Below are 23,863 nucleotides of genomic sequence, written 5' to 3'. Positions count from 1 at the left end.
ACTGTCACTGTTTATAATTATCTCTCTTGTCAGAAGTTTAATTACTCTAAATAACTCTGTGCAGATGTTTACATTCTATCTTTTGATGGTTCCAAGTCATTATGCTTAAGGTGGAATAATGAGATTTGTTTTTGATTATCCCCAAGTGATTTTCTTCCCACTCAAACTAACAAAATACAGTCATGTAGATTACAGGAGGTTCTTGGCTTTAAATGGGTCTGGTGCTAAAATTTTTCTTTGGTCCACATCAGAGTTAAATGGCACGTCGTTACCAAAACGAACCGTACTTTCTTGGCAAACAAACTATTAGCAGATTATTATTGATTTTCTGCAGACTCCAAACTTGAACAGCTAGATTTTTTTTCTTTCACCTACCTTTTAGACAGCTGCATTAATAAAAATCTTTTGTACAGTTCCCGGCAGACTATGTTTTTATATAAAAAAGGGCCTTCGTTTTACAGCCAATCAACTGTGAAAGCCTGATTTGTGAAGTGCTGCGCTAATGGATGCATAGGAGCCCATCTGTTACTGTCACAACAAATGGTCTTAATGGATATTCCTGTCGTTTCTATTTAAGAAATTAGAGGAAAACATTAGAAGTGCTTATATATGTGTGTTCTGGTGTTGTGGTAAACTGCTCACAGTGATGGAAAAAAGCACAGATCTGAGGTGATAAAAAGACTCAATGTTATTGATTGTGAATACCTTAAAAGGGTTGGGAAGCCATGTTGTCTTTCTTTAGAGATTACATTCAGCCCAAAATAAATAACCTCTATTGAAAAATATATGTATTTAATGGTGATTATTTTATAATAAAAAAAAATCAGCACATATTTACATTTTTTATAATATCCTAGCAAAATTCACTCACTCATTTCCTAAAGGCAATGTTGCAGCCAGAAGTCTGACATGCTGGGAAAGCTCTCGGCTGCAAATGGAAAACGATGCTGAAAATGTCAGACTACAAATAGATTATAGTTTCTTGTGACTCGTTGATCCTCACTGAGATTTGCAGACCTTTTCCCTTGCATTTGAAATGTGTTGGACAAATGTGTCAGTTTCAGCTGGTGGGGAACATTTGAAGCTTTTACTTCAATAGCAAAACAAGACTAGATGTAAAAAGAAAAATAATGAGCAAGGCTGAATTATGTTCATTCATTCTGGGCAGGAACCTGGTTCTGGTTTACAGTAACGGACAATATTTTTTTTTAAACTTCACCTGCTGTACAAACAAGATTCTCTATAAAAATGAGCAAAATTGGTGTTTTAAGGCTTTAAAAACTCTTGTTTATTTCCGCCGAGGGCGGGTTCAGGATTTTTTCATTCTTCAGCTTTAGCCTTGGGTTGTCATTGCTTCTCCAAAGACCCAACATGGCTAAGGAACTGATTGTATTTCACACGTTATTCTTCTTCCAGCAACATCGCGCAGACGTGTTAACGAGCCGCTAACTAGGAAGCAGATTTAAAATAGAATCACCTGTTAGCCATCTCTCTCTGTCCGCTGGCTGATCCTCTGAATAGGACTCGACATTTGTTTGATAGAGAAATGGGCTCGTTTGTTTAGACTCATTTTCTGGGTCACATAGAATATGCCATCATCTCTTAAAGAGCCGTTCTGCTTATTGCCATGCATACACTTTGATGAACTTGGTTAACTTGCTTTAGAATATTTAGAAACTGCTGCAGAGAGGGTTATCTTCCCTGCAGGAAGCCAGACACAATGAGGAGTGATGGAACAGCTCAGGTTGTTTGCCGGTCGTAGTTTTGAGTTGGTGTGGCTCCGAAATGGGAAACATGCTCGGTAAAAAAACAGTTCTTGTAGATGCACTGCTGCCCGCATGAGATAAGCTCTTTTTTTTTTTAGCTTGCAGTGTCCTTCATTTTGTCAACTTTAGCTTTGGTGAGAAGCCCTCAGTATGAACCTGCTATGAGAAAAATGTGAGGGCACAACACTAGCAGCATAAATATTGTTGCATCACTGCATTAATTATTCCCTGCTCATACACTTTATTGTTTTTGGGTCAAAATGCAGCAAGTTATTCATAAATGTTGAAATGAGAGTCACCAGTTCTTGTAAGTCGCAGAAAAGGTGGATTAATTAGCAATTAGACACCATTTATTTTAAGTGTGTGTGTGTGTTGTGTGTGTGTGCGTGTGTGCGTGCGTGTGTGTGTGTGTGTGGAACGTCTCTCAACGAGTCTGTTTTGTGGCTTTTCATGTGCTGTTCACAATTACAAATCTTTGGAAAACACAGAATGTATCTCTGGGCAAACCTGAGCGGTTTAAAAGCATTCCGAGAATGTGGCGACACGAGCTGCGCTTGCTTCATTTTCTGCTCGTGAGCACCTCCCCGTCTGTCACACCATCACTTCTCAATCCCTGCACAAAGACTTTCTGTGCAGTCCAGCATAGTGTTGTCCTGGCAACCACTGCATCTTTGGTGCTCTCTTGCGATTCCCCCCGCTTTCCTACAATTCAGGCTCAAATAAGGAGTGCAGAAGGAAGGCAGCAAAACCTAATTTTAAACACGAAAATGTCTTTAACTGAAGATTAAAATATAGACGAATCATCTCATTATTTAAAAATATAGTCAGATTTTTTTTTTTTTCCAGTATAATTTCATCTACTACACTTTAGCGTTTCAATTTGTGCTCAATTGTTAGAACTTCTATTTTTCATTCAAGAATTGAATATTGAATATCAGGTTTAACTCTCAAAAACATAATTTTTTTAATGGGATTTAATTTTCTCACATTTGAACCTTGACATGTAGTCATCAGATCTTTGACAGCTGCAGCTGTGAATAATGTGGGCCTCTCTGAAGTTGCATCTGTGGATTACACTCTGCCATTATCTGAGAATATTACACCAACTGGAGTGTAAACAGCATGACGGCCCCTCCCCCACCTTGTTCTGGCTGAATTTCCTAGCACACCCACCCTGCTATCCGACACCAGCTCCATGCAAATAAGATGCCATTCACTTAGTGTGTGTCATGTGACTTGCATTATGTCTGCCTACTCCCATTCACAGATTGGATATGATTGGTTAGATCACACACAGCTTTGCTTTCGTTCTAGAGATTTTGCAATCCTGCACAGCGATTTGTAAAACTGTGCACTCTTAACAAAGTTCTTCTTTTTTCATTACTCCTAAATGTTGATAATCAAATTTTAAAATCAAAAACAAGTACAAGCAAAATTCAGTTGTTTTTTTTTGCAATTTAAAATATTGAATTTCTTTCTTTGAAACATAGACAGACATATTAAAAAATAAAAATACACATAAGAAAAGTTTTTTTTTTACAGCCTCTGATATTGTTGGTATTTATGATGTTGCTGCCCACTAGTTTGTTTGACTGTTTAAATCTGATGAATCGAGCAACATGGGAAATCCTACGCACAGAAAGTAGGCCCTCTAGAGCTACCGTCTGCTAAATGCCAGGCCAAGATCAGCGCTCTGCTGCGCCACAGGCAAAGCTTTGATGGAGACTGATTCAGCAGATGCTCAGTCAGAAAAGACAGCCTCTGGTTAAACATAAAAAGATACTGCAACTAACAACAACCAACATTTTCACATTGTGAAAGCATTAAAATACAATAAATTAATCTGGAGAAATGTTAAAATATTCCTCAGTTTGTTGTCTGATTGATATACTATCTAAATTGTTTTTCAGGAAAACGACAGTAGAGGCTAACATCCAAACTTAAAAGAATTGAAAAGCTAAGACATGACTAAAACTTAAAAGCCTTTTATTTTATTTTTTTTTTACAGACGTACAATTGTGTAACCTACTGAAAATGAAAGAAAGCTACATTTTTTCTGTCTTGTTGTGGCAAGAAATTGTTTATCATAGCAACGTTAAAAGTATTGTAGGAAGATTTAGCTACATCATGGAAACACAATTTTGTGATTGTTTCTATATTATGTGGTGACAAACTAATATGAAGTTGCCATTGAGGATCTTTCCTGATGATCTTTATTTTAACTGCAGTTGAACAACATTGCACCCAATAAATAGCCATAAAAGGACATGAAAGGTTATAACTAACAAGTTAGATAAACATATAAGCACATTTGGTTCTGGTAATTTTTTTGGACTTCAACCAAAACTGCTGTAATAACTGTACTCTACTCCAAGTCTAGTGTGGTTCATGACACATACTGAGGTTTAAAAAAGCAACAAAAAGAGCTATATTTTTAAAAAAAGAAAGCAACTCTGTTGAGTTGAATTTGGTTTAATCTCTATTTCTCTTTTACCATAGCCAAATTATGCGTTGCTTGTAGCAGAATTATTTCTTCCTGCTTCACACAGACACTTGGTGGCTTCCGAGTTATTTTCAATGAGCCGCGTTGCACAGTTTCTATTTCCAGTGCGCTGCAAAGGCTTATTACTCATGAACTAAAGTTGTTTCTCGCCCTCTGTCAGCAGAAGTGTCTGACTCAGACACATGCTGACGCAGGGTCAGAGAGCGAGCTGAAGAAGTTGATTTGATGACAATTAACCTCAGCAGGCTGCGGAGGCTGAGAGAGGGAGAGAGAGAGAGAGAGGCAGATTGGGAAAGAAGGTGAGAGATGTCACTATAACACCTCAAAGTGCAACAGCTCTATTCTGCTGGAGGCACAGCTCACACCAGTGTCAGTCATTTAGAAACTCTTACTCATACCTAAACAGTCACAGTGTCCATTAGTGTAGATCATAAAACTCCCGGCTGCAGTTTCAAATTATTGTGATGCCATGTTCCTGCCGAGATTTCCCCCCAAATCCCGACTGTCAACATTCTCAACTATCATTGTCTCGTATCACTGGAAGACAGCCAGTCACCAATGTTACACTCACCTGTGTGTGTCAGAGGGAGTGTGAAGGAAAAGGAAGCAATGTGAAGAATATGTTAGTGTTTTCCCCCTTCCTGATATCTCACACACGTGTTTCAGAGCATCAAACCAATTTAAATACTAGTCAAAGACAAATGAATATGTTTAGGTGAAGGAAGAAAAAACTCCAAACCTGTGTGATGATGATAACTTGGCCCAGTCATCTCTGCAGAATTGGAGTGTTTTCCAGGATGAAAAGGCTTTTTGACAAGTTGGTTTCAACTTGAGGTCACGGACCGATGGCCGAACATTCTCCTTCAAGAGGTTCTGGTTCTTTTCAGGTCTTTCAGATCAAAAACAGTTTTTCCTAATAAAAAAAGTGTTTTCCATGTTTCCAAATTGGTATGATAATACTATTCTGAAATGTTACTTTTATAGCAGATGAAATGGGAGCCACATTTATTGTCTTGTCAATTTATTAAGTCTTGGGAATCTCATGGTGTGTTCTGGAAAAATTGATACAAGCCTTAATGTTGCTTTTGCCCAGTCTGTTTCTTATGACGAAAGCATGAACTCTGACCTTAACTGAGGCAAGTGCAGTTCTTTGGATGATGTTTTGGGACCTTTTATGTCCTGTTGGATGAGTGGTCGCTGCGGTTTTGGGGTAACTTTGGTCCGCCAGGCACTGTTCTATGTTTTGTCCATCTGTGGATAATGACACTGACTTTTTGTTCGCTGGAGCCCGAGAGCTTATGAAATTGCTTAGTAAACCATTTCCAGCATCTTGGAACTCTGCGCTCCAACCTCCATGCCAACTGTGAGCACACACTGTGATGGCCAATAAGTCATCTTACAGCAGTTATTTAAGTTTGACTAATGTAGAACATATTGGAGTGTAATCTTTATGGCTCAGTGCACAAAGATACCACATAAATAAAGTGATTCTTAAAGAACTAAGTCAAAACAAAACAGGATTTTGATTAAGGTTTTAACAGCGTTGGGGTTGTTTAGGTTGGTTAAATCTGTTTGTTAGGTTTTGGTTAATGCAGCTGAGCTGAATGAGTAATTAGAGGGTAGATTCACCTGAAACAGTTTTGTTGTTTCATTTAGAGTGCTTTTCATTAATTCAGCAGGCCTGGTGCAAGCAGCAGAGACGACCTGTTTGTTCACGCAGCGAGAGTTAATTTTGTTTCACGGATGCAGCATGAATTCAAACAAAGCTGGCAGCTCTCAATAGGATATATTTACGAGGTGGGATCAACTCAGCAAACATAATGAAATCTAATCACGTCCAATACTAATATACGGTTTCATTATCCCTAAAAGATCATGTTGACACAATCCCTGTCATTTTTGTTCTTTGTTTGAGTTTACTCAATAAGTTAATTTTGGAGTCAGACATAATTATTGCGAGTTTTAATTCTTCAATATCAATTTGTGTTTAATTGATGAAGACAACAGAATTTCACACATCAAACTACTGCGACACTGCATACATTTTTAATTATGTAATTTCATATTCAACTCTAGTGTGTTGGATGAAGAGTCCTCACCTTCGTTTTTGATTTATCTGCATCTAAAATAGCTACAAGTTGTAACATGTTTGCAATTATTGTATTGGATTATTATAATTTGTACCCAGTTAAATTTTGGCAACGCTGCGACTAGAAAGGACGACATTCAGCTGTGACATCGCATTCAGTATAATTTATGCATTTTGCTAAGATTTTATGTCCACTCCAACCAACTTTCTTCACAGGTCACCTCATTCAAACGGTTGCAGATTTTATTTTAATTGTATAATTGTGAAACATAAAACAACTGGATGTATTAGTTTACTTCCACCAGTATTTATTTATTTATTTTGCACTATTTGATTCAGGGGTGTCTTCATTTTTGTTCTCCAAATTTAGTCGAGCTCCACAAACTAAATTGAGACTGTCCCCAATAAAACGGAGCCATCTCATTGCTTAGCCAATAACTTGAGGAAAGGAAATGAAATGGTGAATCCTCAGGCTTAAAGTGAGGCACCGCCACACTAGAGTGGAGTGCATGTAATCCCAGCGAGAGTGGGGCGGTGTGAGAGAAGTGAGATAATCGAGGAGGTGATTTTATGGTCATGGGCCTTGCTCCTTTTGTGTGTGTGGTGCCTGAACTGTAATTAAGACACAGCTCTGTGGGAACACTTGGCTACTGAGGTAACGTTGTCCTCGTCTCAACTTCGTCCCCGGCTCCAACAGTTGCATGGCTGCTAATCCTCACTCCAAGGTGATATTGAGGACATGTAATGGAAAAGTGTAGGGACAATTGCTGCTTTTGAAATGGGATTCAATTAAACTTCAGTTAAGGCAGTGTAGCCTGCCCTCGTTAGCTTAGGAGGAGTTCAACACTGCACTGCGCTACTTCGCTGATAGCGTTAGCACTACTAGAATGTGTATGGAGAAATGTTTACATCCATTTATATCAGTTTTGTCACAAATAATTAGGCCTGTCAGTTTTCTGAATAAATTGCCTCAGTAATTATTTTGATAAACGATTATATTGTTGTTTTGAAGTAATATATTGACAATGATGTATTAATGAAAGTTTGCCCTCTTGAAGACTAATAAAGTTTAACTTTGTACAGAAAACTTAACACTGGACTTGGAAGAAATAGCCAGAATAAACACAATAACTAAAAACAATAAATGAAACATGCATGCCAGTTGCATACATGTAAAGCCAATAATCTTTGATTCATGAGGATAACGTCTGACTCAGCGAAGCGCCTGAGCGTAACAGAGTCAAAAGACGCGACCAATTCGGACCGCTTTGCTCCCAGAACTTCAAAGAGCTCGTTGGCCCACTGCGATCTGGCATATTTAGTGTTTGCACTCGACAACACACTGTGCTGTCATCCTGCCGAGCCATCTGTGTAGCAACAGATTACCAGGTAGCCCCCCGTTAATCCAGGTAGGAAGCACCGCATCAGCAAGGAAACCAAGCCAAGCGGAAAATGTTTAAATCAATAAGTCCCGCGTTTCCTCTCAAGCTTACGGCTCAACCTTGACGCGCCGGGCGACTCCAACAATGCAGCAGCTTTACAACAACGCCGTCATACATATAGGCTCCTCTTTGATGTGTGGGGCAGATGATTGGCAGCTCCGTGTTTATCAGCCGACTTTCACCTTGCCAAAAAGTTTTTCGCTCTCCCTACTTCCTCAACTCAGCACTTCCTCCCATCCTCTGAGGCTTAGAGACCAGAACAGAACAGATTGTGTTTGTGTTATTGTTCACCCATCCATGACTGTATGTTTGAGTGTGCAAGAGCGCGCAGACTTTTTCTTTCTCCTGTTTTCTCTCACTTTTGATGTTCTTAAAGATGTATATTTAATTCTTCAGCATTTCCCTAGAAACACTCCAGTCGGAGTCGCTCCGACTGAAGTTGTTTTAGTGCCTTTCAGAGGTGATTTCTCTCATTACGCTGCAGCATGTAAACCAGCTTCATCGCCCGCTCATTAGATTTACTCGGACAGGGAACATTCCGCTAATTAATGCTGCTGGCAGGCCGTGTGTGAGCGACTGACTCAGTTTGGGCCACGCTGAGCCCGAGACGCTCGGGTCCAGTTAGTGTTTGCGGCTCGCTTGGCGTGCGACGGAGAAGTGTAAACGGCCTTCTGTTTGCACGAGGATCCCCTTGTGCACACGCGTGTGTTTGTATGCGTGTCTGCGTGCGGCGTCGACCCCTCTCCCAGGCAGCCAGGCGAGAAGAAATCTGCATGGGTAGCAGCAGCGGCGGATTCTGGGGAGCTGCTTGATCTGTCCAGTTTTAACACATCAGGCGGTCTTCTTGCTGAGAACCAGAGCAGCTATTTTCTTTCTCAGAGAGATGAAGGGGAGCCACATTAGGGCCGGGGGGGAAACAGGAGGAAGTGAGTGGAATAACAACAGATAAATAAAACAGGTGCAGACAAGGTAGCTTAACAACAGAGGAGTAGGACAGACAGTCTGTAGCTGCGTTTTCATTACAACTTTTGACGATATTCCACTCATGCCTAAAATAAGTCAGTTTCACAGTTTGCAACCCTCAAAATTGGGTTGTTCCTCATGTAAACATGTATCAACAGACACTAAATATGAACTGTTTCTGGTGTAAACAGTTGAACATGATATGTAAGGAAGCACCAATCCTCTAATCTCTATATTCTTTACAGAAGATCAACCACTATGTTCTGCAGAACCTAATACTTAGCAGTCGTAAATTATAAATGCGGATGGATTCCAACCATTCTATTTAAAGGCAGTGTGTTTCTATGCATGGAGCCACAAACACTGATTGTTTTAAAAAGCTGGAGTTTTCGCTTTGTTTGCAGAGCGAAAACTCGGGTTTTCGAATCCAAAACTTCCAGTTCGGAAGCAGGGAATAAATGTTTTACCACCTACAACTGAATCTCCTATAAAAGCTTTCGTTTGCAAATGCCAGGTTAAAGGAATGAAATTTGCATTCGTGTGGACTCTCAGGTCAATGCAAATGTGGGATTGTGTGTCAGCGTACTTTACAATAATGTTTGACAGCGACATAAGACCCAACAGAGGGAACCTGCTTCCAGGATTGGATCATGTAAATTTTCCCTGTGATTTGATTCCAGATAAGGATCTTATTTTGTTATTCAGGAGTTGGAGCCAAATGAACATTTGCTTCTCTCCTGAGCTCCTTCTTGTTTCCATGGAGATGCTCATCATTTTCATTTGCAAACAATGTGAATCAAATTATGAAATGTTAGTCACGGCGTTCACAGAGTTGCCGTATTTGTTCCTCCTTGGACCTTTTCACGTTTTGTTTTAAGTTTGAGGGCTTTCAAATGAGAAACGTAACTATAAAAACACAACAGTGGAGCCATAATGTCAAAGGGACGTCAAAACGGCAAGAATTGTTGGTATAGATATCCATGTTGGAGTTTCTCAGTTTAGTTTTTTTTATCTTTCTCCAGTCATAGAGGCAGACTTCAGGGTGTTTCTCTCCTCCAGTCCCGTCTCCTTTCCCTTTAAACCTTTTTCGTTTGTCCTTTCTTTTCCATCTCCGGGTTCGTTACATTTGAATTAAACCCAAATACAAATTGATTTATAAATTTTTATAAATGTATAAATCATTTATGTCAACGTATCCACCATTTTCCACTTTATCCAGAAACACGTAACATCTTTGAAACGCTCATTTTTTTATGCCTCCAGGTGTTAATAAATGTTGCTGTAAAAGTTGTTAAATTCCACTTTTCCAGCTGCTGGTGTGGATGAAGATCGGCTGATTGAGGTTCTTCCTGCCACCTGAAAAAAATAAAAACAAATCCACTCTCCAGCTTCCGGGTTCTTTTATGCAATTGAGAAGCGTTGTGATAACTCCTGCCCCCCTTCTCTCCTGCTCCACTGAAAAATAATGGCTTGATCCGTTCCTGGGGTCGATGATTTACTATTAGGAGCAGCAAACTGCTTAGCCCAGCAGAAGTGCAGCTCCCCAAAACATAAATCAAACTCCAGCCTGGTGGAACTGTTGCTTTCGGGCACGGCACAAAAACGAGACACGGAACCAGTGGAATACAGGAAAATCACATAAGACTGGCTTTCTGCAATTAGTCTGTCACATTGGGTTTTTTGTTGCGTTCACACACACATGTAGTGTATCAGATAGATAGTTGAGTGTGTGCGCAGCAGTTTTTCTGTGTTCCCCCCAAGAAAAGAAATGCAGTGGGCTCGGTGCCTGCTGGGTAAGCTATAAATAGCACAGTGGTGACAGCAAGACTTAGAGCCTAATGCGAGGAGGTAGTGTCTTCCAGAGATGGCCATGTTGATTCCTTTTTTTATTTATTTTTGTAAACCTGACATACTTTTCCTGTTTCGGTAAAACCTGGCTGCTGTGTTTGTTCCTTTTCTCACAAGTTGACTCGACTTTTGTCATGTTTCAACCACATTGATTAACTTAAGGCAGCAGGAAGTAATGTATATGAAAAATAGTTTTTGCATCTTTGTTAAAATTGTCACAACATCATGACAGGGATGCAGTTAGATCTGCATCACTGTGCAAAAGAATAAAAATAGAAATTCTTATTCTTTTTTTGAATCTTCTGTCTTAGGTTCGAAGTTCCCCTGCACCACCCACATCATCCCGGTAAAGAATGAGGAAGGCGTGGTCATGATGTTCATCCTGAACTTCGATTACATCCTGGACGATGTCAGCTGCGACTCGCTGGAGAGACTCAACCACACGTCTCCCTCCAAAGCTGACCAGCGTGAGTAGAGGCGGCAAAGTCTTCAGGGGAAAAACCGGTGGTAACCGGAGCTTTATAATCAAAAGACATTCGTACAAGCTTGCAAATTTAAGTTCATTTAACCCTATTGTCTTTTAGAGCTTTCTGCAATTATTGATTGTTCATAAATGACAATGTTGGGCAGCTTGTACTCGTTGCAGCTGCAGGAATTGGTCGCTCTACAAATGTTATGGTATGTCGACACGGGCCTTTAGCAGACACTGCTGTTTGCCCGCTATCATCTCTAAGGTCTGGCCCAATTATAGCTCATACCCTGCCAGGAAGGTCTGATGAACTACTTGAAGTGCGCTGTGGTGTAATGGTGTACGATGCCATTCCACAGAGGGTTCACTCCTCCTCCTCCTGATCCTGTAAAAGTCTGTCTCTTTTTGCACTTTCCATCTTTGATACAGAAAACAGCAGTAAGGAGGAGCAGCGGTCACCTCAGGATGACTGTAATTGGACAAAGCTCTTAACAAGCTGCTCTGCCTAATGAGGGGTGATGTGAAGAACAGGCAGTGTGTTGAGTTTACAGTATAATGAAGAGGATTTATTGTTGTTGTTGTTGTTGTTCACAGTCTGGTAAATAGTATATCTAAATGTCCGGATTTGACTTTGGGAATGTGTCTCAAAAAATTGTAATATTGTGGAAAAAATTCTTATTTATTGTCTCTCCTTTCAAAAAGTAAAGCTCATATAGGTTCATTACTCTTAGAGTTAAATGTTTTAAGCTTTAACTGCACATATTTTGACAAATATGGTGTTTGGAAAATGAAAATCCGAAATTTCACGTCTCACAAAATTAGACTCTAGCACCAGATTTTATCTGGAGGTAACAGAGTAAAGGGGGTTGAACAACATTTTTTTTATTGGCAAATAAAAAAAAGTTGAAAAATTTTAAAACCTCCATCCTTATCCTCAACAAAAGAGCTTCTGTGGCTGGTATTTTTCTTAAGTGTTGCAGCTTTATAGATTCGCTTCATGATCTCATTTTGGGCGATGCATTAGCTGCACTAATTGATTTTTGCATCCATCCCGCAACCCCCTGGACTCGCATTATATTTTAATGCGGCAAACCGGGACCACTTCCTCAGAGCTACATAATTATGCACTTAGTAAGTACATTTTATTTGTACAACACCTTCCACAGGTCAGAAAACCACAAAGTGTTTTAGGAACAAATGTTAAAAACACAAAAGAACTCATAAAAACAGAACACATCAGAGAAGGTCATACAGCATAAAACTAGTCAAAAGCACAAAACTGCTCAATCTGGGGGTTTCCACTCTAAAAGATGAATCCTCTCTAGTCTTTTGTGGTCAAAGGACCTTCAGACCACGGGAAGAGATGTTGTTCTCCAAAAGTTCTGAGATGCATGCTGGGGCTCGACCGCACAGCGCTCTGAAAGTACATACTAAAATTTTAAATACACCAGCAGCCGATTTAGAGATCAAAACTGTGCCGACTATTTCGCGTGTCAGTAAAAAGCCTTGCAGCGCTTTTTTGAGCTGACTGAAGACGGTCAATTTCTTCCTTCTACAAATGAATAAAAAAGCTGTTGCAAAAGTCAAGGCACGGACTGAGCTGGGGGCAAGGCTGCAGTCAAGATAAGTGGAAGAGAGAGACTTTCATCTGTGCAAGAAACTATAGAGAGAATGTCTTCCCATCACACTGTTGAGGACAAAGGAGGGGACAAAGTGACAAAGATCTTAATTTTTTTTGTGGCATTATAAGAAAATGACTTAAGGAAATGTTGAAGGACATCTTGAGAGAGAGTGTGAACAAGTTTTGGTTTGTTAGACGAAGAGAGAGAACCACAGCAGCTGAAAATGTACCAACTTGGGTCCCCAATTTCAGCATTTCAGCAACAACCTAAACCATCCGACCCAATACAGAGAGATTAAAGGCAATTCTACCAAATTATGTAAACTTTAGAAATGAAAGAAAATTTTAAAAGCTCTATAAAATGTGGCCTGTTGTAGCATTTAGTAAATAGAGGTGTTTGGTAAGCCTTAAGACTTAAAACATTTAAGCTGATTTCATAGTCAGAAAGTTGAGAGGAAATACTTTTACAGAACGTTTCATTATCTAGTTGTATGTATGAGCAGCTTTTGATATTTTATGCTCATTTCAAACCCAGATCTCTTTATCGCATTGTATCGCCTGTATTCTCATTTGCATTTCCCGCCTTTGGGAAATGTGTAATGAAAGGAAAAGAGTTAAAATTAACTTCCATCACTTCAGGCTCGGTGCAATAACACCCTTATTTTCTCTCTGATAAATGAGAGCAGGGCAAAGCAGAATAATCTGTATAATTGGAGGACAGGGAGCTCAGGTAAACACTCCTTTAGGTAAAATAATGCTTCATGCAAATCATTTAAGCACGTTCACTGCACAACTGCTGTAGTTAAGTCTGATGTCTGAACCAGAGGCAGAAACAAAAGGACATTCGCATTTTTCTGGCCTTCTTTCTAAACAGCTTTCCTTTCTTTTTTGGGCTGCTCCCCTGTCGACTGAATCACGCTCGCGTTACAGAAGGACATTTCTCTCCAAAACTGAGGGCCCAATTAATATTCAATGCAAATATTACTCTCTGGTATCATAGCAACAAGGGCCACAGTGTGTCCACTGGTTGTGTAAAGCTGCCTGGCGAAGCAGGAAAAGAATGAGAAGACAGAGGAGGGAAGTCAAGCACTTGATACGCCGAAAACCCAGGAAGTGTACTCAGGGCAGCTATTCCTATAAGGTTCAAATTGGCTGTTTTCTTATCGACTTTTATTTATTATTGTGCATCTAAAAACGCATGGTTTATGGAGTGAATTTATTGCTTATCCACAATTTTGCAGTTGCAGTGTTTCCATGAAATAAAGTGCATATAAAATTGCACAGGAATACATCTGTTCACGCGACATGGAAATGACCACATCTTCATCTTTTCCACCAATAGTAACATCCTGTTGTTGATCACACGATTTGTGTGATGTGAAAAAAAGTATTTCCTTTGCAGTTTAGCGAAAAAGAGTGATTTTGACACAGCCGGTAATTCGCCTCATCTCAGCACAAAACTCTTGTATCGAAAAACATGATTTTTTTTTTTTCTTTTTAAAAATTGCCATTTCTTCTAAGTGAATTTATTTTTTCCAAATAACTGTGCAAATCCAATTCGCACAATTATATGCTCCATTTGAAACACTGCTTCTGATGTACTGTATTTTTGGTCGAGTATCTCGTGCAAATATCTCAGTACACTTGAAATAAGACAAAACTAACCCAGAACTTAATTTCAGTAATGCTGCAGCGAAGTCAGGATGTTGGATGCTCAGGTCTGATCTGAATTAGCAGAGTTATTATTAGATCAATTAAATTAATTTGCTCAGTAAGAAGTCACACCTCCTCACTGTGCAGGGCTGCAGATTGTTCCCTCCCTTGCTGTTTATTAGAATAAATTAAATCGAGGTTGAATTAGGCCACACAACGTTGGTTAGCTGCATTTAGTTACTCTTCATATATAATTTGTACATGGAACACTTCCTGTAGGCATGTCTCACTTTGAATGCAAATGGTGTTTGCTTTCATCATGGCAAGAAGACTTGTGTTTGGTAGCTGAAACACAAATGCAATGTGTATGCCATATGTTCACGCGGCTAAATGATTCACGAGACGGAGGCCACGATTTGTTGTCCGTATGTTTAAATCCACAAGCGTTACTGTCGTAACATGACTGCGCATAATGTACAATGCAGAACAGTGTGATTTGTGAATACTGTTTGTCAGTGAACAGGCAGCTCAGCATTTATCCTAAAGTTAGTCTTATGCTTCACAACTGTTCCTGAGAGGAGAGTCGTCTTACATTTATCCTCTATGACTTTGTATCATTGGGCTTTAACTCTCCAGAGGCTATCAGTCACTCATTAAAACACTGAACGTAATCCTTTCAAGGATCCCCATCTCAGTGCATCGCTGCATTATACAATTTCAGTAAATGTTCCCCCCACCCCCATATGAATAATTAAAGGGAAATTGAAGATTGAACTTGAGCCTGAAGCACAATAGACGTTTGTTTTGATCCGAGCTTTTCAGATTGCAGCAGTACCAGGCTTTCTGGTGCCATTAGCCAATACCTAAAATATCAGATCTGGGAACTTTATTCAAGTTCTGTTTCAAACACACTGGAAACAGCAGTACAAGGTCAAAACTAGCAATGTTAATCCCATTCAGTTTTTTTTCCTCAGCAGTAAAGTAGTGCTCTTGATTTTAAACTTTTTTACTTCTACATTTTACTAGGGTTTTATGTGATAGACCAACCTAAATGGTATAATCAGTCAAAATGTTGTAACCCCACCTGCAGGTCCGTTTTAGTATTTATCAGCTAGCTTTACACATCTTGAGACTCAAACCTTTGCCTATTCATCTTTTCAAAATAGGTCAAGATCAGTCAGACAGGATGGAGAGTGTCTTTGCACATTTATTTCAAGTTTTGAAAAAGATTCTCGGTTGTATTTAGGTCTGAACTTTGACTAGGCCGTTTCAACACATGAACATATGTGATCTAAGTCAGTGTTTCTCAGTTCCAATCCTCAGGGATCGCAGCCCTGCATGTTTTAGATGTTTCCCCTCTGAAGATTGAACTTTAAGTGTCTTGAATTAGTGGGTGATTAACAGGCTTCTGCAGCACTTGATGGCATACAGGGTTCTAGAACAGAGACACATCTAAAATAAACAGGGCAGTAGTCTCTGGGGTCCAGAATTGAGAAACATGGATCTTAGCCTGTTGACTCAAGTGTTTTAGAGCGGGAATGCAAGTGAAAACATTCCTGCTCTACATGCAGGAGCCTGGAGACGTTCTAGCATTTTTTAGCGAGAGATTGCCAGAACACAAAGGATCTTATCAGTGCTGTTCTTCTACTTTTTCTCCCATCAGGTAGAGGGAGGTTCTTCCGTTTCCGTTTCCCAGCCTTACCGCTCTTGGGCATCAGCAAGCAGTCCCTTCCCCAAGAGGACCCAGACGCGGTCATGGTGGACTCTCCTCGACACAGCGACGGCTCGGTGGTGACGCGCGACTACCAACTCCCCACCACTCGCGAGAGCTGCAGTCCATCCTATGCCAATGACACCCGCGCTCTCATCGGCCCCAGCCATTGTTCAACCCCAGTATCAGGCCCCTTAGACCACTCATCCCCTAAGGGCCCCTGGGATCGGATGTACCAAGGCCAGGCCGTTGCCCAGACCCAACACCAGAGCCAAGAGGACACGCTTACTGCAGCGCCGTCAATCCCAGGCCTCACTCCGACTGCCTCTAGAGAGACCGTGTGCAGTATTCGCAGAGCCTCTTCTGTACATGACATTGAAGGTTCCAAGTACAAAACTCCATTCAGGGACAGGCATGCCAGTGAAGGTAAGTTTGACCCAACTAAATCCACTATTAATTAATTGGTAGATACAGATTTTTAAATCTCAGTAGGAGCTGAATTTGTATGCCTGTCACAATCAAATTAGCTGCTGCCGTAAGTTAGCGAGTAAGAATATTCACAAGAGTAAAGGGGAGATGGTTTCTTTGTGATAATACCAACTTGAATACATTCAAATTAATCTGCAACTGGTTGAATAAAAAAAAACCTTTCATCTGTTCTAAGGGAGAAAATAAAGAAATGATTTGTGAATGAGAGGGAAACACAATGTAGCTTCAAGTGCAAGAGGCATGAAGCATGGATGAGTTAAGTGCAGAGGGTCAAACTTTCATAGCAAGAGGCAGCGCACAAGACGGATCAAGAAGAAGGTGCAGGCAGCATGAAGTGGATAAAGTGTTACGGGTCATTAAATAAATTATAGCTTCAAGAGTTGGAGTAAAGCTTTACAAGATGGTATTATAATTGGATGTGCTACTATGTTGTGCTGTTGAAAACTCTTGAATAGGTTTGGCTGAAGAGGACAGATGGTTTATATTTTATTAAAAGATAGGTTTTATTAAAAGAAAGGAAGGTTCAGCGATGTATTGAATGATGTAATCCACTGTGGAGACTGCCTGAAGGGGGAAGAAGTAGAAACTCTGTGTGCTTTAAATGAAAGATAATTTAACAAAGATTGAACTTAATTTTATATACAAATATGAAGATATTTATTAAATATGTATTGCTTATTTCACCTGCAAAAATGTAAAACCAAACATACTGTGGGTCACCGATCATCTTTAGATTCCTGTCATGGTCCTTTTTCCTCTTAAGCTGATAGTTAAAGTGCAGATTCAGCCAAATCAGTGTACACTTAATCACCCATTAATTTCCATCGTAGTCTCCGGCAATGGCTGACACACTAACATGTGCGCTTCACTCTAATGAACTCTCCATAGGGCGTGATTTCAGGTCTGGTGCCACGTTTATTCCTGTTTCTTCACTCACCTGCAGTTCCCCTGTCTTTTTCCTCCTCACAGACAATGGTCGCAATATCAAAGGTAACCAACAGCAGCTTGCTGCATCCTGGACTTATGCTTCTTTTGGCACGCCTGTTGGACAAGACATGTATAACGCGCAAAGCCTGCTTCTTTGCATGAATTTCTCCACAGAGGATTTCTGTTGAATGCCTTTGTGGATGACTGACAGTGTGTTTGTAAGTTCTCGAATGACTAGCACAGCCCTAATTGACGTAGTGTGAGTGTACACGACCGGCCTGACCCTCGCCAGTCGCTCGGCGAGGGCTCAGTAAAGAGAACGCACACTGACCCGTGCACGCGCATGCATGAAGCAACACTTTGTATTTCTCTCCTGCTTGTTGTCTATTGAAGGAAATCAATGAAGCTTTCCGCAGTGAAACCTCCCACTGTCTTTAACCTCTGTTTTGTTTTGTTTTTCTGTGCACCCTTTGAATCTATGCTGCCACATCTAAATGAGTAGAAACCTGGTTGTGTTTCCATTTAAAGTCGATACACACACACCCCCACATTACACGGTTATTAAAAAAACTTTACAAACACACTTCTTACTCTGGATTCTATAGGATATGCTACTTATTTGCTGCATATGGCAGTTTATCCATACACACTTTCAGAGGTTCGACATTGTGTCACATTATAACCACAAACTTTAATGCATCTGCTGAGTATTTGTACATGAGAGACAAGCACAAAGTAGTGCATAACTGAAGTGGAAGCAAATTTATACATGATTTCAAATGCTTATAACAAACTGAAAAGTGTGGCATGCATATGCAATCACTTGATTTCAGCTTCGGACATCGAGACACATTTTTTGGCCCATTGTGAAAGGGCAATCAAATTTGAAGAGTCTGTGGGCAGCAGTTGGATTTATGTTTGAGTAAATTCAGATTTATCCTTTAAAAGCCCAGATTATTTGTTTCATCTGGTTGTCCTACTGGAAACAAAACCTTATTCACGTTATCAATTTGTTTGCAACATATAAAATGTTTTTCTCCATGACTGGCCAACAGTATTGAAATATATCAGCCTGCATCTAACATCTCAAACATAAAATAATAAGTACTCCACTCCAGAGTCCAACTCCACATTTCTATCCAGCAGCGCTTTTATATCTCTGATGCAGGCCTGTTGGTAAATAATAAATCAGTCTTGTATAACTTGATCAAATCTTTTCTAACATTCCAAATAAGTAGCAAAAGTATGCATGATATCAGTACCGGCTGGTATTCAAAGCTGCAACGTCTCTGTATCGCAGTTGAAGTGAAAAAGTTGAATTGGGACATGAAAACCATGCATCTTACTTGCACTTTATAGTTATGGCTACCGTCACATTAAAGTTCAAAACGTGTGGTTGTAGTGTGGCAAAATGTCGAAAAAATGCCTGATTCTTTATTTACATTGAATATTACGTTGTAGAAGTGTACCTGGCAGCATCAGGTCTCTAATCTCGTTATCACAGAATCAACCAAGGTGATTGTCTGATAATAGCACAATGTTGATGTTGTTTACACCCATGACCCTACAGTCCTATCAGCGTCCATAATCCCACTTTCCCCTCTACCCCCAATTTCTTCTCTCCCCTGGTCTGCTAGTATCGCGCTCCTGGATGGCTGGGGGTATGGCTTCGGCTTTATCTTTTAAGTTATTCTTTATGACTGCTGTGATGTACCCTGACTGTGGCATGCATTGAAGCTGCGCATGCAATCTCTCACCCTCAGCTGTCTGTTTCCCTGTCCTTGACTCTCAATCACTGTAACGTTCTTGGTGGAAAGGGAAGCAAAGCAGAGCAGCCTTCCTTTGCTGGCTCACACAACTGAATCAGCAAGTCTGTTTTTTCACTTTCGATCATTCTCATTGGGCCACATGTCGGTGTGCGTGTCTGTATGATGGTGTCACATTCTTGAAGAGCTGTATGCTTTCATAGGAGGCCAGGAAGTTCATGTCTGCTCGGCAGTTCTTTTTTTAAACGCTGTAAAATCCTGGAAAGTATAACACGCTTGGATAAGGAAGCATTACATAATGGAAGTTTACATAATCTCAACTTTGGCATGGTTGGTCATATTAAGTTTGGCCTTTAATGATTTATTTGGACTGTTTTTGTTGCTTTTCTCAGCATTTAATTTTAATGAATTTTAAAAACAACATTAAGTGTGTAAGTTTGAATCGGTGGATTTACATACATCTTCACCGAAATCATTCAATGAAGGTTTTCAAATTTCTATTAACTTCTATATTCAGATCTTTCACCAAAAGTATCACAGACAAATCATTTTATGGACCAGAACAGGGTGATTTTTAGCTTCACTCGTCCGTCTGAAGCCCAAAAAATCCTCTGCACCCAAAGGGGCTAACAACAACACTCTTCAGGGTGAACGTTAATGCTGAGGGAAGAACAAGACTCTCAAAGTTGTCTAAGTTCAATGTCAGTGAGGTGTTTAAAATGAAGGCAGGTTTAGGAAGCAATTTGAATGTTTTCTATTGTTGGATGTTTATTCATGCTGCTGCAGGACAGAGACTTGTCCAGTTTTTGTCGATTCGTGTCAGACTTTGTGTGGTGCAACAAGAAGTGACACAGGAAGTCAATCTGAACAGAATCTGTTCAAATAAATCAATAAAAACCATAAACCATGAAAACCTTTATGCCCATGACGAGTCTGTGTAAACTTCTCACTGCAAATGTATGTTCAAGCTCCATCAGACAATGACTTGTTTTCAGTGTTGGGTTGCATTCTTTGATTTTTGTCCTGACAGTTTACATTACCATTTAATGAGGAGCTTTAAGCAGCCTGTTAATTTGAGATGGGTCAATCAGAGGGTGTAGAGTTTGTATTTCGGTGTCTGTCTGTAATACCAGTGTTGTGCTGTGGTTCCACATACTCCAACAGCGAGGACTTCTCCATTCTCACTCCCTGTGTCACGACACAAACGACCCACCCTGGCTGTTTTCTGATTGTCCACAGTTCACAATCCTGACAAAAACCTGGGTCGCTGTGGATCGGCGCGATCCTCACCCCGTCGCTTTGTCTTTCAGGGCCATTCAGCCACATCAAGTCCAGCCTGCTGGGCTCCACCTCCGACTCCAACCTCAACAGGTACAGCACCATTAACAAGATCCCCCTCATCACCCTCAACTTCTCTGAAGCCAACAATGAAAAGAAGTGTCCCTCCCCTCCTTCTTCTGAGAAGACCATCATTGCCCCAAAAGTCAAAGACCGCACGCATAACGTCACAGACAAAGTTACACAGGTAGGGTTATAGATTTTCTACGTTTTTTAAACAGGGATAGCGTTCCTCTTTATTCAAATTTGAGCTCAGTCAGCAGTAACAGATTTTTTTTTTTACATAAAAAAATCAGTATTTATGTAAAACTCACTTCTTTTTACTTTACATCATGTTATAATATTATTCCCTCATCAAAAGTGTGACTTTGATTTTTTTTTTTTTATGCATATTTGTCCTTTAATTTCCCATGGCAAGTTTGGCCATTTAGAGGACAAAATGAAAGTCATTGTTGGAATAAAAGCCATGAGGAGTCCATATACAGTTTACCGTAAGCAATAGATACATGGAAGAAGCCGGAGTACACTGAAGGAAACAAACCAGACTACAGTGGGTAATCTGATGTGGGCAGATTGAATCCACAGTCTCATCTGTCCGCTTTGAGACTGAGGATACTTAATTGAAACTTAAGGGGGCTAATATGTAAAAACCGCAGAGGTGTCTTTCACTTGCAGTGAACAAGCGGGGATACTCTTACAGCTGCCAGACAGCATCGGTAGCTTCAAGCAGATTTCTAAAGTTACAGTCGGGTACGGAGGTCATCACCTCGGTTCCTGGCAGGTTGAGACCAAACACCAAGTAGACGGGCAGTCTGAAGGGGTCGGAGCTTCCTCCAAAACCAAATCCCATCTCTGCTGTCGACAACATCTAGAGGCAACGAGAGGGCAACCCAGTGAATCGTACTGCTCGAGAATTGATTACAATTGATTTTATGTCAAACTTTAAACAAAATATAAACAAATTTAAAATATGACATGTATTTGCATTCCATTATATTGATTTTAATTATCCATTATATTACTTCAATTATCATATTTTCCAAATTATAATATTTTTTCAGGTTGTTACAGTATATAGGGTTGAATTCAAATGAATTCATTTGGAAAATGATAGAAAACCATGCATCAAATTATGGATTATAATTCGTGTTGGGCTATCATGTGAAATCTCAATAGATTAGAATTTGGAGAAGTTCAAGGGGGTGTTAACGTCTTTATCAGGCGCAGTTTCTGCATAAGGAGACTTGGCATCAGCGAAACGTTGCTGTGTCTCCATCATTTTGAGTTTAAGTGTGTAGTCAGTTCTCTAGAACCCGTGCTGTGAAGAACACAAAGAGACAGCAGATGTCTTGAAACCAACTCCGGACTCCTGCGTTCATCTGAAGCTACGATCAAGGTTTTGAACAGACATGCTCGCTGCTGGCCTCGGCCGCCTTGTTGATTATCACAGGCAGATGGAGGGTTTACCCAAGAAGCTGGTCAGCAAAGAAAGAAATCGCCCTTGCATCACCCCATGATGCTTCCCCACATTTTGAACGCGGAAGTTTGTGTGTTTTATGCCCACATGCCCCTCAGATGCCTACTGCTCTCCAAGTTTCAATCCCTTGGCTTTATCTGAAACGGAAACATCAATGACAGAAGCCACAGGATGAAAGATTCAAATCCTAAAAATCAGACATTCTTTCTGACAGAAGAGCCCAAATAGACCCAAAGAAGGGGGGAAAATCTGTTGTTCATTTGCATTTTTTTAAAGCAAGTGGAAACAGAAGCTCTCGATTATCCCACAAGAGTTTGAACATAGCTAAAGTAGGTACAATAAATAATTAAGGTGGTATCTTTTATTTAAACACAGATTGGCTACAACACCCTAATCTAGAGCTGAAATTCTGCCAACTGACTGACTCCACCAGGCAGAGATAATGTCTCCATATATACTGAATTTGAAGAATATTACATACAGACAAACTTCAAAATCACCCTCAAGAGCTTCCTTCCAGACTATTATCGTGCTAAGTGTTAGTTTCTGATTTCAAAAAAAAAAAAAAAAAAAAAACGAGATCAGGTTCTCTAAAAGCACTGCTTTTTTTTTTTTTTAAAGATAAAAATAATAAAAGGTTGATTTAGATTTGCAAAATTGAATCTGACATTTGAAGCAACCCTTTAAAATTTGGGATCAAACTAGAGATGTTTGGTGAGAATGTGTAGCATCATGCTTGAGGAAAACTAAGCAAAGATTGTCAACCAAAAGACTTTGTTGGTGGTGGAGGATTCAGGATTTCAGGTGGTTTTTCAGCAACAAGTCTTTGCGGTTGTGGAGTCAGTAATTCTAGATTCTTGAGTCAGTTGTCGAAAAGCAGATTAGTGGTGCAACATTACAAATAAAAATTGAAAACATAAAAATGTTTTTGCTACTATAATTGGTCCTACATGCAATGTTGACTACATCTTGGATTATTTAAGTGATTTTAGTACTTGTGGACAGAGCAAATTATTTTTCATAGCATGAAGGATTTGTAAAACTGTCCTTTGTTTTTCACTGAGCTTAGACTTTGCTGCAGCTAAACATTGAGATGGACCACAATCAAAATGGGCATTTTACACTCCAACCTTTAATAAAGTGGAAGTTTGATGAATAATAGAGCACATTCACTTTGTCTGTCCTTTGGTTTCTGATTGATTTCAAAGGTTATTTCATACAGAGGGTAATAGCTTTTGACCCTGTCCAGCACTCAGGATGGAGAACTTTCTAATGGCCATTTCAGTTAATAACACGTCAGCCGCCTTGGTGCCATACATCATCCCTCCTCTCCATCGACCGTTCTGCCTTTATAATCACTGAGATTACGAAGGTGGCCAGGAATAAGATAAGGAAACATCCAAAAATGATGAATGCCAAATATATTCAGTTTCAATTCCCAGCTTTATCACTCACAGTAACTGTGTCTCTGTCCTTCTGGTCTTCATGTGTCCCAATCCTCTCTCTGTGATTCTTTGTTGGACTTCCATACTTATTACTGAAGGAGTCAATACCTGAGGATTACTCGGGAAATTTAGATGAATAGCCGTTTCCCCTACTTGAGCAAATTATTACCTCAAACAAAATGAGAATGTCAAGTGAAATTGACCATGTTGACGTTAGAAGCTGCTGGGGTAAATATTACAATTACAAAGATGATCTTATTGTCTGATAATTACTGTCCAGACACAGATCCCTGCTACCATATTGATACTCCTTGAACTTTCTCACATTTTGTCACCTGAATGCCTGTTATTGCAAT

General features: G+C 39.9%; 1 protein-coding gene across 4 annotated transcripts in view; it reads left to right on the top strand.

The window, feature by feature from the left end:
- Positions 1–23,863, top strand: part of kcnh7 (potassium channel, voltage gated eag related subfamily H, member 7) — a 47,704-nt gene that overhangs the window by 5,442 nt on the left and 18,399 nt on the right. For 2 of the 4 annotated variants that reach the window (XM_055058995.1, XM_055058994.1), the window contains exons 3-7: positions 10,923–11,078; positions 16,018–16,491; positions 17,524–17,544; positions 19,119–19,142; positions 20,558–20,772. In XM_055058995.1, coding sequence (XP_054914970.1) covers positions 10,923–11,078; positions 16,018–16,491; positions 17,524–17,544; positions 19,119–19,142; positions 20,558–20,772 — 890 coding nt within the window. The remainder of the gene's footprint in view (positions 1–10,922; positions 11,079–16,017; positions 16,492–17,523; positions 17,545–19,118; positions 19,143–20,557; positions 20,773–23,863) is intronic. The other 2 variants (XM_055058996.1, XM_055058997.1) reach the window with 2 other exon arrangements.

Source organism: Poeciliopsis prolifica, unplaced genomic scaffold (genome assembly GCF_027474105.1).
Source record: "Poeciliopsis prolifica strain line A6 unplaced genomic scaffold, Auburn_PproV2 SCAFFOLD053, whole genome shotgun sequence".
Lineage (NCBI taxonomy): Eukaryota > Metazoa > Chordata > Actinopteri > Cyprinodontiformes > Poeciliidae > Poeciliopsis > Poeciliopsis prolifica.
The sequence above is the reverse complement of the archived record's forward strand: the minus strand, read 5'-3'. Positions and strand labels throughout refer to the sequence as shown.